We start from the raw sequence: 20,012 nt of genomic DNA on the forward strand, positions 1-20,012 counted from the left end.
AACATGAGGTAAACTCTCCATAAATGTTTCTGTACTAGATGAATTAATTATCAACTTGGGACAAGAATCCTGGCTTCTTCTCTTCTTGTGTCATGCTCAGTTGATGACCTTGAATTTTAATTTTGTTAGTGATCTATGCCATAGGTGTTAGCCCTGAGGTTGACTCAGTATTACCTTGTGATTTTTTTTTTAAACTGCTCACTAATCCTTGCAAAAAACTAATGGGAGAAACAGACTTCATGGCTTACCTTGTGCTCTGCTAAGACACTCAGTCAAATTTATTGTGCTAGGATGATTATGGTGTCACAAGGTGAAAGAACTTCTGTCAGCATTTTAAATTGTTTACTATTCTGTCAGACTATGTGATGGGATATATTGTGTGTGAGTTGTGTTTCAGATACAGTGTGTAATTGTTAAACCAGTTGCTACTGTCACTGTTAATGTTGGAACCGAATGTAAGGTCACTGTTGCTGAAGTGGCGATATTACTTGAGAGAATTTGTCATTTCCCTTTGTCCTACTACTTAGCCTTCAGTATATATGGAGTGGATTAAATTATTCCTATACAAGGTTGTGACAAGAATATCATGGGGTGCAAAACTCTGTGGTTTGGACTGACTTTGATTCTCTTTGGTTATTATATTTATACACCGTTACCAGAAAACATTGAAGAACCTTGGAAAGTAGGGGTCATCGATGCTCTTATCAAAACTACTTCTCTTACGGTAATTTTTTCCCCGCCGGGGGACTGGGATACCTTGTTATGAGTACATATAAACTTTCTTTCAATTAGTATTTTGAAAGAGACTTTGGTTTTCTTTTAGAACAAATTAGCAAAATAATATTAATTAATTTAATTAATTATTAACAAACCAATTTAATCTCTAATACAAAGCAGAGGAAGATAAAATTGTTGCTGATAAGAGTCTATATCTAAAGATAAATCCATCATATGTTTTGATAAGAATAAAAGAAATGGTATCGTCTAAGTGGAAAATCTGGGGGGTTATTAAATCATTGGATTATATTTGAAATTTCTGAGGGAACCTGAACCTTGTCTCATTCATTCTCTTAAAACTTACATGTCTATATTGATTGTGTTTATATTTTGATGTATATTTTGTACCTTTACTATTTTAATATCTTTTTCTTTCTTAGTGGTTATCAAACTTTTTGGTCACAGAACTCTATAAGTTATTAAGGACCCTAAAGAGCTTTTTTATATTTATAATATTTATCAATATTTACTGAATTAGAAACTGGCCTCATTAAAAATTCTCTTAATGATGATGGTGATAATAATAAGCTCATTAAAGGTTAACATAGATAATAATTTTATTAAAGTTGAATATATTTTTAACACAAGAAAAATTAGTTATGATAGTGACATTGTCTTCTATTTTTGCAAATCTTTTTAATATCTCTTTATGAAATATAACTGGATTATTGTATATGCTCTTGCATTTAGTCTGTTGAAACATCACATGTCTTGTAGCCTCTGGGGGAACCAGAGAACCACAGGGATTCTAAGACCACACCTTGAAAATCATTTCTTTTGTCTACCCTTCATCCTCAGGTGCTGGATTTTGGATTTTTTGTGACAGTGACAGAATTTGAACCCAAATCTACCTCATTAAAAATATTTTCTCCCCTGTCAAAACATGCTGCTGTTCCTGAGGCCTATGAATGATGGTGACAATAGGAAGTTTTAGGGGAAATGCTTCAACAGACAGTAAATGATGAGAGGAGAGTAGTGCATGGTGTATGGAAGAGGCCGCCTAGTGTGCTACACAGAAGAGATGAGAGATCTGTCACCCTAGGTAGCTTGAGATGTCTACTGCTCAAAATCCACAGTATGCTGAGTCACCCCGGTGCCATTTTTTCCCTCTTTATTGCTAATGCTTCACCTTTTCATTCACTGGATAATAGATGAGCAAGTGCCAGCCTTATAGAGAAACCACAATGTTATCTTCTCGAATAGCTCATATATCCTTAAACCTCAGAATAAACCAAAGCTTATTTCCTCATCAGTGTTAGCACATTCTGAAAGTATGCAGCTATAGAATTCAACTGTTGCTTTATCAGATGCAAAATAGAATTAAGACATTACACATCTAAAATAGAACTGACTACAAGTAGCTTACATACAAACATATGAATTAATTATACTAATAATTGATCAGCTTCTGCTTGTTAAAGGGATAACCATTTTGTCCCTGTCATTTCTGAATTATAGTAACTCCAGGGATTCCCGGAGAGAATTTTAATTTTTTTAAATATATGCCAGGAAGGCAAACCTCACAGTTCTTGATACAATGGTGTGGAATAAGTATAAGACTATGCAGTTACATATTCAAATTAGAGACAGTCAAAAGTAGAAGAAAGAGCATGAGCATTAAAGACAATCAGATTTTAAAGAGTCTACTTAATGTTTTTGTGGCTCAGTTTCCTCCTTCGCAAAATAAGAAATGTAAACAACATGTTGCAATTTTTCTAGAAAAATAAAGGGATGTGTGTTTTAAACATTGCTTAGTGATGTCTAAATGGTGGCTGGTTATTGTTCAGTAAAGAGCTAGTCAGCATCTACTCATTGGAGCTGTGAGAGATGAAGAGCCAAAACTCTATAAAATTTAGATTTAAAGTGACATATTTACTAAATTGAAAAGCTCTTCACTATAATTATTTTCAACTAGCAGTGAAAATATTTAAGAATATTTTCAATATAAATTAATAGTGAAGAAAGCTAAAATGTGTTGACCATTTGCAATGTACCCTGACCAACTTTAATCTCCTGAAAAGTATTACTTAACTTTTACAACTGCACTTTGAAGAAGTCACTATTGTTATCCTCATTTTAAAGACGAGGAAAATGAGGCACAGGGAATAAGTAAGCCAGCCAAAGACCTACAGTTGATAATTTGTGGAATTGGGAATCAAACCAGACAGTCTTGATTCAGACTCTTTTTTGTTTTCTCGTGCCAAATTTTACATTTAATTTTAACTTTGTGTATAGTAAAATTTGTTCTTTTGGTTATACGGTTTTATGAGGTTTAAGTTGTGTATAGATTCAAGTAACAACCACAACAATCAAGATGAAGAAATAAAATCCTTTGAAATCACCTTTGTGCTGCTCCTTTCAGTAAAGCTTCCCCATCCTAAACACCTGGTCATCACTGCTCCCTGTATGTCCTTGTACATTGCCATTTCCGTGGTGTCATATAAATGGATTCATACTGCATGTGGTCTTCTGAGTCTGGCTTAACACATTTTATCTAGTAAAATGCATTTGAGAGTAATCCATGTTGTTGAGAGTATCAAAAGTTAAATCTTTTTTAAAGCTGTGTAGTATTCCATTATTTGAATGTGTCACAGTTTGTCCACAATGAATAGTTGAAGGATATTTGGGTTGTTTCCACTTTGGAGTGGATACAAATAAAGTTAGTGATAATTCATAGAGAGGCTTTGTGTGAACCAAAATTCCAATCTCTATTGGGTAAATACCTAGAACTGGATATACTGTGTGTTATTATACAGTGTGTGTTTAACTTTATATAAAACTACTGAATTGTTTTCCAAAAATCCTGTCTCATCTTCCATTCACATCAGCTGTATATGGTAGTTCTAGCAGTTCTACCTCTTGATCATCACTTAGTATTTTCTATTTTGCATTAAAAACCATTCTAATTAATGTAACCTCATTGATATCCATTTGCATGCCCTTAGTTCCTAAAGATGTGTATCTTCTCATGTACTTATTTGCTGTTTCATGTTTTGGGGAGGTGATGTGTATGTATGTTCAAACCTCTTCTTTGTTTCAAGAAAATTGGTTCTTTGTTTTGTTTTTGTCAAATGTTGAGCATTGTCCTATTCTGGACACAAGTCATTTGGCAGGTATTTGATTTGCAAACATTTTTTCTTAGTCTGTTTCTTCCCTTTTAATTGTCTTAAGTTACACAACAAAAGCCTTGGATTTTGTTGAAGTCCAATTTATCTTTTTTTTTTTTAATTTAGTACTATCTTTTGGTATTGTGTCTAAGAACTTTTGCCTAACCTAACCTAAGATCACAAAGATTTTCTTCTATGTTGTCTTCTAAAAGGTTTGTTGTTTTACATTTTACATTTAAGTATTAGGCCCATTGTTAGTTAATTTCTGTATTAGGTGTGAGGAACAGGTAAAGGTACATTCTTTTCGCATATGGATATGTCTAATTGTTCCAATATGTTGAAACATCTTCCTTTCTTCGTTAAATTGTCTTATACAGTATGTCAAAAATAAATTGGACAAATTGGTTTATTTCTGGACTGATATTAATCTCCTCCCTGGATCTGTGAGTCCAGCATTTCCTGATACTGTATTGACTGTATTGACGATCATAGCTTGTTAGTAATCTTGAAACCAGGTTGTATGAGTCTTCCAACTTTGTTCTTCATCTTCAAAATCTCTTTGGCTGTTATAATTCATCTTTCTTTCCATGAAAATTTAAATTTATCATATTGGTAACCAAAAATTCTGATGATATTTCGACTGGGATTAGGTTCACTCTATAAATCAATTCAGAAGGAATTGACATTTTAATATTAAGTCTTCTGACAGTTAACTTAATTCTCAATTTAATTAGGACTTTGATTTCTTCCATCATTGTTCTATGCTTTTCAGCATATGAATACTCGATGTATTTTGTTTTATTTATAATTAAGTATTTTAAATTTTGGTACTGTTGCAACTGGTATTTTTAAATTTTGATTTCTATTCATTGCTAAATTTGAAATAAAATTGATTGTTTATATTGACTTTGTATCCTATGGTTTAGCTAAACCTGCTTATTCATTTTAAGAGTTTTTTTTATAGATCCCGTAATATTTTCTACTTAGATATTCATGTTTACTGAAAGCAGAGAGAGACTGTTTTTCCTTTCTTTCCGATATGTATAACCTTTTCTTCCTCTGCTTTATCGCACTGAATAGGACTTCCAGAATTAGGTTGGATGGAAACCAAACATTCTTACTTTTTTCCAGCTTTTAGAAAAAAGTATTCAGTCTTTCACCATTTTTAAAAATTTTTTAAATGTTTATTTATTTTTGAGAGAGAGAAAAAGCAGAGTGTGAGTAGGGGAAGGGAGGGGCAGAGAGAAGGAGACCCAGAACTGGAAGCAGGCTCCAGGCTCTGAGCTGTCAGTTCAGAGCCTGATGAGGGGCTTGAACTCACAAACTGGTCATGACCTGAGCCAAAGTCGGACACTCAACCTACTGAGCCACCCAGGTGCCCCAGTCTTTCACCGTTAAATAAGATCTTGTTTTATTTTTTGTAGCTGCTTTTTATATTAAGGAAGTTCCTTTTTATGGTAAGTTTGCAGAGAATTTTTACCATGAAAAGATACTGAGTTTAGCCAAATTCTATTTCTTCATCTGTTAAGATGATATATAGCTTTTCTCCTTTCTCAGTGTCATGGATAACATTGATTTTCAAATATTGTACTTCTCTTGCTTCCTTGAGATAACACTCAATGGATTGTGATACAGTATCTTCTTTTTATACTGTTAGATTTGATTTAAAATTTTGTTGAGAATTTTTGCTTCTATATTGTTCTGTAGTTTTTCTTGTATTATATTTCTGATTTAGGTAACAAGGTAATGGCAACCCAATGAAATGAGTTGGAAAGCATTCTTTTGTGTTTTATTTTCCAGTAGCTATTGTGTAAGATTGGTTTTTCCCCTGAATATTTAGTGTAATTTGCCAGTGAAACAAACTGGGCCTTAAGTTTTATTTTTGTAAAATTTTCAATGCCAAATTCAATTTTTAAAATAGTTATAGACTGTTCAAATTATCTATTTCTTTTTTATAAGTTGTGGAAGATTGTGTCCTTTCAGAAATTTGTAGATTTCTCAAGTTATAAAGTTTATGAGCATAAAATCTTTTTTAAAAGTATTTCTTTATTATCTTTTTTATGTCTATAAGATCTGTAGTGATATCCCTTCAATATTCATTTTGGTAATTTGGGTCTTCTCTATTTTTTTAGTCAGTCTACATATAAAATTGATTAATTTTATTCTCTGAAAAGAATTAGCTTTTGTGTCACTATTTTTGTATTTTTTGATTCATTTTAATTTCATTGAACTCTGCTACCCTTATATTTATTATTTCTATCTTTTGATTTCTTTAGTTTTCTTTGGATACATTTTTTCTAGCTTATAAGAGAGGAGCTTTAACTCTTGATTTGAGACTTAATTTCTAGTATGATAGTTTAATTTAATAAATTTTCCTCCACCAGTTCTTTAGCTACATGCCACAAATTTGAGCATGTTTTATTTTTATTTTATTCAAATCAAAATATTTTTTAATTTCCCCAGAGAATTTATGACACCTGAGGTGTTTTTTTTACACTGAAAACCATAAAACATGGATGAGACAAATTGAAGACACAAATAAATAAAAAGATATGCCATGTTAATGGATCAGAAAATTAGCATTGTTAAAGTCTCCATACCACACAAGGCAATATACAGATTCAATGCAATCCTGATCAAAATTCCAATGAAATTGTTCACAGAGATAGAAGAAACAATTCTAAAGTTCATTGAACCACAAAAGGTCCTGAATAGTCAAAGCAATCTTGGGAAGGAAGAATGGAGCTGGAGGCATCATAGTACTCAATTTCAAACTGTATTACAAAGTTATAGCAATAAAAACAATATGGCATTGGCATAAAAAGACACATAAACCAAAGGAACAGAATAGAAAGTCCAGAAATAAGCTAAAGCATGTATAGTCTATTAATTTTTGATAAAGGCACCAAGAATACACAATGGAAAAAGGGTAATCTCTTCAATAAATAGTGTTGAGAAAACTGGATATTCATATGCAAAAAAAAAAAAAAAAAAAGAAACTGGACTCTAGTTTTATACCATACACAAAAATCCATTTAAAATGATGAAAGACTTCAGATTTTAACCTGAAACCATAAAAAATCCTGGAAGAAAACATAAGGCAAAAGCTCCTTGACATTGGCACTGGCAATGACATTTTGAGATGACACCAAAAGTGCAAGTAACAAAAAGCAAAAATAGACAAGTGGCATTACATCAAACTAAAAAGTCTCTGCACAGCAAAAGAAACAAGATGAAAATGCGATCTGCAGAATGGGAAAAAATATTTGCAGACTACATTTCTGATAAGAGCTAACATCTAAAATATATAAGGAACTCATGCAACTCAATAGCATTTTTTTTTTATTTTAAAAATAGGAAAATAGCCAGAATAAACATCCCCCCCCCAGAGAAGACATATAAATGGCCAACAGGTATATGAAAAGGTGCTTGAGATCACTAATCATTGGAGAAATGAAAATCAAAATCACAGAGACATCACCTCATACCTTTTCAGATGGCTGTTATGAAAAAGATAAAAACAAGTGTTGGCAAAGATGTAGAAAAAAGGGACTCTTGTGCTCTGTTGGTGGCGATGTAAATTGGTAGAACCACAATGGAAAACAATATGGAGGTTCTTCAAGAAACTGAAAATAAAACTATCATATGATCCAGAAATCCCTCCTCCAGATCCTTCTTCCAAAGAAAATGAGAGATATGTGCTCTTTCGAATTGATTCCAGCATTACTCACAATAGCCAAAATATGGAAACAACTTAAATGTCCATCAGTGGATGAGTGAATAAAAAAGTACATATATACAATGGAATATTACTGAGCCTTAAAAAAGGAGATCTTGCCATTTGCGACAACATAAATGAACCCAGAGGGTATTATGCTAAGTAAAATAAGCCAGACACAGAAAAATAAACTACATAACCTCACTTATATATGGAATCTAACAAAGTCTAATACATAAAAGTAGAGAGTAGAGTGGTAGTTGCCAGGGGTGGGTAGTAGGAGTGAAGAGATGTTAGTTAGGTAGAATGAATAATCTAGAGATCTAATATTTCATAACATGGCTATAGTTAATAACACTGTATTGGATACTGGAAATTTGCTAAGAGAGTAGTTTCAAGGGCTCTCACCACATAGACAAAAAAAGATAACTGTAAGGAGATATGTTAATTATCTTGACTATAGCGATCATTTCACTATGTATATGCATATCAAATCAAGTATGTAGTACACCTTAAATATGTACAATTTTTATTAAAACTATTTTTTTTACTTTGTAATATCTGGCAATTTTCTATCTTCTGTTTTTGAATCCTAGCTTAATTCTATTATAGTCAGAGAACATAGTTTCTGTGAACTCAAGTTCTTCCAGTTTGTTTTATGGCTTAGAATGTGGTGTATTTTAGTGAAAATTCCATATGCATTTAAAAAGGTTCTATATTCTGCCATTTTTGTTCATTCTATAAATGTCAAAGTTATTCAGGCATTTTATATCTTTAATGATTTTCTGTCTATTTTTTCCCTCAATTACCAAGTGAGAAGTGTTGACATTTATAATTATGTGGATTATCTATTTCTCTTCACAATTCATTCAGTTTTGTTTCATGTATTTTTGAGTTCTGTTTATAAATGTTTATTAATTTTGCACTATTGCCTTGGTAAATTGATTTTTATAATGATGGAATGCATCTCTTTAACCCTAGTAACTTTTCATAGCTTACATAGATTTAATAGTTTACCACTTTTCATAGCGCATAAAATTTCAATCACATAGGTCTCTTTACCCTGACACTTGTATATATAGGTGTCATGTGTATTGTATTTATATGCATTAACCCCCATATATGTTAACACATTTTGTTTTCAACAGTAATAAATATTTTAAATAATTTCAGAAGGAATATTAATTTGTTAATTTCATTCACCCTTTCTTCCTTGATTTCTGAATTCCGATATTCCCTCTCGCCAGTGTTTCTGGCCAGAAAGACAATTTTTAGTTAGGGTTTTAGTCATCCATTATATTTTACAGTTCTACATAACTGGGTCCACCTTCAGGGTGAAGCTTTGAGAGAAAAAATAAGGAAAAATAATGTATTATTCCTTAATACTCTTTGGATAACAGAAGACCTTTTTCACAATTTCTCTGGGCAGAGAATCTTTGCTCAGTGTTTTACATGTCTGCCTTCACCACGGTGGAAAAGCTGCTGTCTGCAGATGGAACTGGCCTTGGAGCCTGACAGGAGAGAAAAAGGGAGAAAAAGAAAGGAAAAGAAAATGAGACCCACCTTCCTCCCCCCATTCACATTCTGCTGTATAAGATATGTATTTCCCAGTCCAATACCTGGAAATCAAGGATTTCTCTGGGGATATTTGCTTTCATCTCTTGGGTTGTTAAAGGGCTTAGTGTGACTTCAGGCCAAAGCCAGAGGGCAAGAGACAAAAAAAAAAAAGGTGAAACTCTCTTATGAATATTTCTTCCAGTTTTGACTTCCTCAAATTCTTTTTTTTTTATTTATTTTTTTTTGTTTACCTTTCAGAGTGCTCAGGTTGATTCTTTTCTGTCTAGAGTTTTTAGTTGTAATAAGTAGGAGAGATAGGCTTTAGTGAGCTTTCTTGGCCAAAGAAAGCCATCAAAACCTTTCATTTTAACTACTTCATTACAAATAAAACTCAATAACTCATAAATGTATTCACCATGAATATATTCTTTAAGACTCCAAGAAAAATAAGTTGAGAAGAAAATATTGAAATTCATAAATACATGTTTTGAAACAAATATATTTGTTAAATATATTCAGGAAGAATATAGTATAAAACTACTTTGTGGTAAATTTGGAAAATATTTCCATCCCATGAATACACTCTTTGACAAACAATCTTTAAGAGTTGATCATTCAATGGTTTGACTTGGGACAAATTGATCCAGAGCTTATGGATATTGGAAAAACAAATAATTTATGATACTTAAATCCATGGTTTCCTTGCAAAAAAATAGATAAGTAATGTAAGGAGGAAGAGAAGAAAATTAACATCTCTTTTCATTTCTTGCCATAACTTGAGCCTCATCACTCATTTTATCCCTGAATGATCTGGCTTTTATCAGATGATAACTAACTGTAATTGAAGGAAATGACAAATGGAGGTAAAGTAAGTAACAGGTTTGGAGCGACTATTGAGAGCAGGATGAAAATCAACAGATGGGTTATTAAAAAGTCAAATGACTCACTCGTCTCCTTAATTCCCCAAACATAGCAAATAAGATAAATTTTTCCTAAAAAATGTGTCTTCTCATTGCATCTCCATTTTCTCTGTTGCTTTCCTAGACTAGTGTCTCCTTTTCATCAGGATCATCTGAAAAAACTTTCTAGAGAAGGGATATGTAATGTTTATTTGCAGGCATTCTAAGGACTATTTTGGCAAAGCATTGACTTTTTCCCTTTCAATGTTTCAACCTCCAAGCATTTGTTCAAATTCATCTCCTTATACAATGAAACAATTTTACCTCTTATGACTGCCTTATGATGAGATTGGGGTCAAGAGGTGATAAGAGATGGGGATGTCTGCTGTGGATGTTATTTAGCTAAAAAAATAGTTATTTTCTATTTTGACATCAAAGTTTGAATGTGTCTTCTTCAAAATGTCTGCCTCAAAGGGATACGTAAAATGTTCTGTTTCTAGAAAAAGGCATCCAAGCAAGGAAAATAATATTTATGAAGAAAAATAGGTAAATACAAGTATCACATAACAAAAAAATAAATGATTCCAGATAGAAGAAAATATGCATTAGAAAGCAATAACATTATGTCTAAGAAAATTGCAAATGCCACTTTAAGGAGATCCCTGAAAATGTGGAGAAGATTTTAAATTTGAAAGCCCAGCAAAGTTGGAGAAATCTCTTGAAGATTTGGGAATAAATGAGTGACAAGAGAGTTGGGTCTCAGTGAAAGTGCGATGAGCCTAGTATGAAGATCCCAAGGTCTTGCTGAGGTGTTGCCTGAAGTTATTTTCTGACTTTGGCATATCATTTCACCAGTTAGGTCTTGGTGTATTTTCAACTAAGATTAAGAAATTGTTGAAAATGAGGGCGCCTGGGTGGCTCAGTTTGTTAAGCATCTGACTCAGGCTCAGGTCATGATCTTGTGGTTGGTGAATTCGAGCCGTGATTGGGCTCTGTGCTGACAGCTCAGTCTGGAGCCTGCTTTGGATTCTGTGTCTGCCTCTCTCTCATCTCTCATTGTTCTCATTCTTTTTGTCTCTCTGCTTAAGATCCAGTTTTCAAGGATAGTGCACTAAATCTACCTTAAGTTTACTTTCTCACCTCTTAACTAGTGAGTGGTTATCCTTGATCAACTGGCTCATCAAAGGTTTCAAATAATGGGAGTTGGTAGCTCCCTAAAGTGACTAGAACACTGTTACCAAAATAAGGGATGTTTATGTCTACTCAGATTCTAAAGGCAAAAGATGTCTATAACATGGAATTTGAAATTTGGTATTATCTCTCTGACCTAGCCTATTTCCAATCCCTAAAGATAAGTATATATTATGGATTAGATATGGCTGTCTACTTGACAAATGTTTGACATATAAATGTATATAAATATTATAAATAATGTTATACAAATATATAAGTACTATATAGAGACATATACTATATATTATATAAATATATGTTTCTAATATGTAATAAGATACATACTTCTAATATATAATGTATATGTATTCTAATATATAAGATATAACATATATTTCTAATATATAATAAGATATAAATATTTATATATGTGTATCTATATATGTTTTAATTGAGAGCTTAATGGTGTTTTAATTGAGAGCTTAATGGTATTTTAAAGCTACTTAAAGTGTCATTGTCAAAATGGCGGCTTTAAGGCCATATCATGTCAACAACTTATTATTCCTCATACAACTGTCATTTTTAAAATTCAAATTCTTCCTATTATACAATCTTTTCCTATTGTTCTAGTACTTAATAACTTCTTTCCTTCCATTTTTATGGGTTATTATAAAAAAACATAATTTAGTACTTTTATGTAGAGGAGTACCTGCCTTGTGTAACAGTGGCCTAGAAAAATAGATTTACATTTTGCTTTGCTAATTACTGGTTATCTCACTTTGGTCAGTAAATTGGACTTACCAGGTGTCAGTATTCCCAATGTTAAAGCAGATGAGTTAGATGATCTTTAACACCTAGTAAAATTATAGCCACCTCATATAGGTATTGTAAATGCTCTGTAATATTCTTTTGTCCCCACAGTATTTCAGGATTCTTTATATGTGAACTATTCTTTGAAATGTTACAAAGATGTTATAAAACTTACCAAAAATACTAAAGATAGTTTTATTTAAAGTAGCGTTTTTTCTTCAAGCATTTTTTAAATAAAAAAAATAACCTATTTGTAGTTGAAATAACTGAAATAGCTTTATTAGTAATGTGATAACCAGATGCTTCTAAAATTTTAAATAAAATTGACTGACCAATGAAATAACATGAAAATATTGAGATTATATACATAAAGAAGTATAAAATCTGGAGTACCTGATGGCTCAGTCAGTTAAGTGTCTGACTTCAGCTCAGGTCATGATCTCACGGTTCATGGGTTTGAGGTCCACACTGATAGTGTGGAGCCTGCTTCGGATTCTCTCTCTTTCTGCCCCTTCCCTACTTACGCTTTCTTTCTCTCAAAATAAACTTTTAAAAAAGAAATAGTTTTTTTAAGAAGTATAAACTCTATTATTTCTCAGATAATTTTTCAGATAAAAGTTTAGAATTAAAAAATAAGTAGCCACAGTACAATAATGACATTTAATGAGATTACTCTTATTCCAAAATACAACATACTTAAGATTTATCTAGAAGCAACAATAGTATATGTATCAGGATGTGCAATAAGAACTCTAGGGTGTTATATTATTCCTTCTTCCATGTTGGTTGCATCTTTCTATGCATTTGGTATTAAAATTGAAATATTCAATGTTTGAAATTTTTTTAACAGGCTACGTTATTGGAAAATATGGGTCTTATTGGATATACGGAATTATTTTCCATGTTACTGAAATTGGACCAAACAGTACTAATTTCAGATGAAAACATTACAGTGATGGATACAAAGTTTACTGACATTCCAGTATGTTTGTACTTGCCAAAGAAGAAGTCAGAAAGCCAGAGACGGGCTGTAATTTTTATTCATGGTGGTGCCTTTGTTATGGGAAGTTGCAGTAAGTGTATCTTATATAAGCAAATGTATATGTGTGTGTGTGTGTGTGTGTGTGTGTTGCATATTATGTAGATATATATTCAAATATATTTGTATATATAACTGGCAGAACTTTATTTCTGTGTTATTTGTGTTTGTGACTATGTGTATGTATCTTAGAGACTTTACCAATCATAGTTTAGACATATTTTTCACAAACTTCTTAGAAAATAAGTATATTAGATTTTATTTTTTCGAAAAACTTTATCAAATAAAGTTACATTGATGTTGTAAAATTGGAAATTCAATTATTAACCTTAAAACCTAACTTTGAAATTACCAAATGACCTGACTTCAGGTTCAGAAAGATAGAAGTGAACAAGATATTGTAAATGTTGAGTCAGAACTGATATTATTTACAACTTCCAAGTAGCAAATACAGTTCATATTGTAGACTGTGATACAACAATACTTGTTTTGGGACTTAGAATCCAATGCATAATTCTGAACTTAAAATAAAACATAAAATAGAACTGTGTAATCAGCTCTTCCCATAAATGCTATCCCCATCTAGTGTTGGAGATGATTTTAAGAAATGCCAGTGGAGTAGCTAAAATGCTTATACATTCCACAAACATTCACACAGACACAAACTCAAACATGCTCTAACATACACATACTGAGTTATACATATTAACATATATACAGAGTTGCTTGTAGAATGTCAGTATTATGGAGTCACCACACAGCATAAAACACAAAGAATGTTTTACAAGACACTCAGAAGATAGAAGAAGCTAATGGTAAGGCTCCTTTCCTTGAAGAACCCACAGCCTGGGTCATTAAACCCAGATTGACTCCATGATCTGTTAATGTTTCAAGACTACTACATATGCTACTGTAATCAGGTGGATGGTCAACTTTTATTTTGTTAGATAAGCACATTCTTAGGTACTATTGTCACAGTCTTAGAAATAAAGAAATAGAGAATGATAAAATAACTTATTCAAAGTCCTACTATTAGTAAGTGGTAGAACCAGTAGTCAAAATTAAGCTTGTCAGCAGGACCCACAGCATTCACCCTCACACTACTAGTGAGCAGCCCCATCATGTGGCTTTAAGATGCTGTGTCCTATATGTCGTTACTTCCTCTCCTTCATGCCAATGACTATTGTAAAACTTCAGCACTCTTTCCAGCCCTCAGCTTATCCCTCCTGAGCTACCAAGGATATATGTCCATAATCCACCACTGCTCCCCTCCTCCCACATAAGGACTTTCAAATGTCCTTAAAAATTATTAGCACCTTATTAATCCTCAGCTTCACTTCTTTCTGTGTCCTAGGAAAAGGCATTTTTATCTTCGGGCACAGTTGAATCTCTCTACTTTGCTCTCTACTTTCCTCCTATTATTTGGTTTATCAGTACTTCTATTTCATTTGTCTACCTACAAGCATGTCATCCCAGTTGACTCCTAAGTGTTACTACCTCTTCTCCTTTGTTCCCAAATCCTTCTCTGTACATAGTCCTCTTTTATTTCTCAGACTCATTTCTATACACTGTGAAGTTTGTTTTCCCCTTTTGAATACTTCTTTAAGCTGTGTAATTTGAGAATGGCCATTCCCTTCTGTTTCACTGAAATGGCCATTTCACTCTCTACTCCTTTGGTTGTGTGAAACAAATTTCTTTGAACTTCCTTTTGCCACTCGCCTTTCCCTTCATCTGTATCTCCCTCTCCAAAACAATACAAATAGAAACAAACACAAAAACAGGTTCTCCATTTTTATACTTTATAAGTGTTCATGTTTCCCAGTATTCCTTTCTGTAGCTTTTGAATCTGCAATGCTCTTTTATTTAGTTCTTTAAACTTTTCAAACTTACCCACTCCTACCCACTGGCTGATTTCCCAAGGAATTTTATCACCGGTTATTTTCCTTCGTGGTTTTAGTTTATGCCGCCACTTTTCTCCAAATTCTTACTTCACTTGTACTTAACATTTATTTCTCTGAGGTCTTTATGCATTCTCATGACTCTGTCTTTAAGTATATTTTCTTCTGCAATGACATTCTCCATTTGGTGGTAGTCATCAAATCTTATATCTTTGAATCCTTCTACATCGCAACAGATAAAGTGAAAATAGAGGGATTCTGCCAGTTAATCATATTTCAGTCACTATCCACAAATATAGATGGTTTTCCATTGTTCTTTATTGACAGGGTACACTTTTATATTCTTCTTTTTTTTCTTTCATTTCAGGGCAGATGGCTTATGACTTCCTGAATAGATGGACAGCAAATAAACTTGGTGCTGTTGTTGTGGGAATAGAGTAAGGCAATCATTTTTTTTTTTTTTAATTTGGGACCATCTCAGAATTTTAAGGCATTGTCAGAGTGAGAGATCTTAGTTGCTCATGATTTTTTTCTCAATTTCCAAAAATATACTGGAAAGACTAGCAAATGTCAAGTACTTTCTAGCTTCTCACTTACCAAGAAACTCTAACATGTTTTGGGCTTGAAGTCTCTAGGTGTATATCTGCACTATGTAATTTATAGGAGAGATGGGAAAAGAAAATTCTTCATACTGAGGGTGAAGTAGAGTATGCCTGAATTTACAAATGACTTTCCAACCATTGAGCCAAATAACTTACTATACTTAAATACTTATATTTCAAAGCTTTTAATTTTTTGCATTTAAAATTAAAGTTTATTTTTTCTCAAATATTATAAGGATTTTATTTTGAATCAAGTTTCTAAGTAGTGCTCATGATATAAAACATGGAATGTCATCTTGAAGAATTTTAACCTAAATAAATTTCTTATATTAGAGACTTTCAAATCATTTACTCTCTGATTTGATGCTTTTAAAATCTCTTGTGTCCTCCCAGCAGTGATTCTGAAAAAATTTGAATTACCAATTACATTGAGAATCTGATGAACACTACAGAGCATCTCCCCTACTAATTGTTGTTTTGCTGAAAATTGTACATGCAATTTTACGAGGATAAAGACACAATCCTTGTCTCTCTCATCTTCCCATAGAGCCAACATTTTAAAACCTTTATACCAGAATTTACTTTTTATTTTAAAAATAGAAGTTGGTAGTAAATCTGGGTTCAATTGGTGAGATTAAAATTTCAGAGTGGGGCCAATTTGGTTTATTGGACCTGTTGGTTAAACTGAGTTGCTTAGATACATGCAACTGGAGTTTAATTATATATGCTTTGTTACTTTCTCTTTTTTTCTTAAGCTATAGGCTAGCTCCTCAATATCAATTTCCTGTTCCCCTTGAAGATGTCATTTCTGTGGTCAGATTCTTTCTACAGGATAACATTCTTGCAAAATATGGAGTGGATCCTTCCCGAATCTGTATTTCAGGTGATAGTTCTGGGGGTACATTGGCAGCAAAAGTTACTCAACTGGTATGTTTTATGTGTTATATATGTTGATAGTACACATACGTTATAATTCTAACACAAAAGAATCATTTTATTTGTTAGGCTATTTTTATTGGCCTTGTGTGTGTTTTTTAAAATTTAAATCCAAGTTATTTAACATATAGCATAATAATGATTTCAGGAATAGAATTTAGTGATTCATCACTTACAGATAACACCCAATGCTCATCCCAACAAGTTCCCCCCTTAATTCCCATCACTTCTTTAGCCCATCCCCCCCCCACCCAACACCCCACCAGCAACCCTCAGTTTGTTCTCTGGATTTAAGAGTCTCTTATGTTTGCCTCCCTCTCTGTTTTTATATTAATTTGCTTCCCTTCCCCTATGTTCATCTGTTTTATTTCTTAAATTCCATGTATGAGTGAAATCATATGGAATTTGTCTTTCTCTGACTAACTTATTTCACTTAGCATAACATACTCTAATTCCATCCACGTTATTGCAAATGGTAAGATTTCATTCTTTTTGATTGCTGAGAAATATTTCATTGTATGTATATAACGCATCTGCTTTTTCCATTCATTAGTTGGTGGATGTTGGGCTTTTTCCATAATTTGGCTGTTTATAGCATTGCTATAAACATTGGGGTATTTGTGCCCCTTCGAATCAGCATTCTGGTATCTTTTGGATAAATACCTAGTAGTACAATTGCTGGGTCCTAGTGTAGTTCTATTTTTAATTTTTTGAGGAACCTCCATGCCGTTTTCCAAAGTTGGTCTTGTGTTTTACACTGTGAAATGGCAAATATATAAAACCAACCTAATGTCCTTTTGCATAATTTTTCCTGTAGACAGATGTGGCTTTAGAGGCATTAAGGGGAGACTACATATATTGCTAACTAAGGATTTGATTCAGCCATCAAGTTTCAGAAAAATAGGACAATGTCTAGGAACTACTATTGAATATCACAAGGGATTTGTTGTTCTACTTAGCTAAATTGTAAAATCTTCCAAGCATTTGGCATTATTGTAATCCATGTTTTAAATCCAGTAGAATGTCATCAGATAGCATTTGGGGTATGTGCCATGCTTGTATGGAAGAATCACTACTGTGATGAAGAAGAACAATGGCCTAGGCTAAACTCTTGCTTTGTATAGTTAAGTAATAACCATCCAAACAATTAATATATTTGAAAATTGAATTCAGCCCCACACATAGTTCCTACTCCCAAAACCACTTATGGAACAAAATTAGCATAAGAGGAAGCACATATACATTTACAATCAGCAGAATCTATTTACTTATTTTGTGGGATCACTTTTACTAGCTTGAGAACGTATCTGTTGAATCTCTCTGCTTCATTTTTGTTTATATGGTCACTGTTTCTTCCACCCAGTTTATGAGATGATCCTTTTTTTTTTTCTAGAAAATTATCTGTCTGAGGATGCTAGGGAGGGATCAAGGGCATAGGAGAGATTCTGTTAGGGAAATTGGTCTTAGCTTCTTTATGAACTTGTGGCACTGACTATACAATGAGTATACATTTTAGAGTTGGCTGGATATCATTTCCTCTTGTGAGGTACTACTGAGATTACAGTTAATTGTCTCATTTGGTATGTCACCTACTTTGGTGAGGGGATTGGCTTTCAAAATCACTCTTCAGATACCTAGACTTACATGTGCTATGGCAGCAGGAATAGCCATTTGCCCGGATGTCATAGTTGTAGAAGCTGGTCTGTGGCTCAGGTAATTTTTCTTGAGAGATTAACTCTCCTGTAGTGTTTAGGACTAAGAGAGAAGGAACGGGGAATATATGGTGGCTTTTCTCACCCCATCACTGAGAGCTTAGGATACCTCATACCTCTGGTAAGAAAGAGAAACTCCAGATACAATGCTCCGTGTCTTTGCCTGCCCTTCAAATTTTCATAAATTCCTCTGCTTATTTACCATCACAATACATTATGTTCTCCAGAAGGCAACTTGTATATTAGGAATATTTCCTTTAACTTGGTCCAACTCCTTCTGAATTTAGTTAGTATGTGTGTTTGAGCATTCATATTTTATTGTTATAGTCTATCTTCTCAGGTTACTTTAGATCAAAAAGTGATTTTTAAACATAGCTCATAATCTTCTCTAAGAATCTCATTATTATAATTTTATTTCATGGTCATATATGAACAAACATGTGTAAGTGTTTGATGTATATGTGTATCATAACTGCTGAAAGCAGGCTGATGCATTTTAATGCCCTTAAAATAAAGTCTAAATATTATAAAAAGAAATAACCATTAGGTCCTGTATTGGTTTTGTAACTATTTACATCATAACTGCTCATATTATTGGAGTAAAACCTCCCAATCGTATAGTTTGGAGTCTTTTCACATTTTATTATCAATTTTTTTCAGGTACAAAATGATCCAGAATTCAAAAATAAAATTAAGGCACAAGCTTTAATTTACCCTGGCTTGCAGGCGGTGGATGTTTTAATGCCCTCTCACCGACAAAATGAGCATGGTCCGATTCTGTCAAGGGATATGGCAATTAAAATGGGATGCCTGCACTTGACCAAGGATAAAGCACTGCCCCAAGCAGTGAGAGAAAATCAACATATGCCCCATGGATCAAGACATCTGTTCAAGTTGGTTAACTGGAGTACTCTTCTTCCTGAAAAATATAGAAGGAATCACATATATACTGAACCAATTATTGGGAAGCTTAACTCTTCGTATCCAGTACTTTTGGATAGCAGGTTATCACCCTTGTTAGCCACTGATTCCCAATTAGAAAAATTGCCACTAACTTATATCATCACCTGTGAACATGATATCCTAAGAGATGATGGACTTATATACGTCTCACGACTTCGAAATGCTGCAGTTAACGTTTCTCATGACCACATAGAGGATGGGATCCATGGAGCACTTTTTTTCATGACAACACCATTTTACTTACGTGTAGGCATTAGAATAAGTGATAAATATATTAATTGGCTTGAAGAAAATCTATAAATAGTACATGTAGCTAGCTAATTATTTATTTAGTAATATAATCCAAAGGTTATATTTGAAAGTTTGTGACTTTAAGGAACAGAACAATGATATTCTTTTTGAATAAATGTAAGTTTAAAAGCAAAGATTACTGTGTACCTTTGAACAAGTTACTTAATTTCCCTAAACTTGGGTCTTAATAAATGTAGAGATTCACTGTATTAATCCCATTAAATACAATTTATTTTGCTTGATAAGTTTTAAATATGCACCAGTAATAGTAATTTTTTTTTTTAAAGTGTGATTATAAACAAAACAAGCAGGACAGTATCCAGGTAGTGATAGGAATGGTAGTGGTAAGTGAGGAGAAATTTTAAAGAAGAAAAATCACAATGGCATTTGTGTGTAGGAGGAAAGCTACATTATATTGAAAACCTGTTTTTTCAATTAATGGTCCATACAGTAATTGTATTCACCAAATGTAAATTCCATTAGGTTTTTTATTTTTTTCAATTCACCTAATACAAACAAAATCTGCTTTC

At 32.9% G+C, this 20,012-nt stretch overlaps 1 protein-coding gene across 4 annotated transcripts in view; it reads left to right on the forward strand.

Moving 5' to 3' along the window:
* Positions 1-19,616, forward strand: part of LOC131512033 (arylacetamide deacetylase-like 2) — a 195,443-nt gene extending 175,827 nt beyond the window's left edge. For 3 of the 4 annotated variants that reach the window (XM_058730242.1, XM_058730244.1, XM_058730245.1), the window contains 4 exons: positions 12,892-13,114; positions 15,346-15,415; positions 16,336-16,507; positions 18,889-19,616. In XM_058730242.1, the coding sequence (XP_058586225.1) occupies positions 12,892-13,114; positions 15,346-15,415; positions 16,336-16,507; positions 18,889-19,491 (1,068 nt within the window). In that variant the 3' untranslated portion in view covers positions 19,492-19,616. Of the gene's footprint in view, positions 1-544; positions 725-12,891; positions 13,115-15,345; positions 15,416-16,335; positions 16,508-18,888 lie in introns of those variants that run through there. The other variant, XM_058730241.1, reaches the window with a different exon arrangement.
* The last annotated feature ends 396 nt before the right edge of the window (positions 19,617-20,012 follow it).

The sequence above is a fragment of the Neofelis nebulosa genome, chromosome 5 (genome assembly GCF_028018385.1).
Source record: "Neofelis nebulosa isolate mNeoNeb1 chromosome 5, mNeoNeb1.pri, whole genome shotgun sequence".
NCBI lineage: Eukaryota > Metazoa > Chordata > Mammalia > Carnivora > Felidae > Neofelis > Neofelis nebulosa.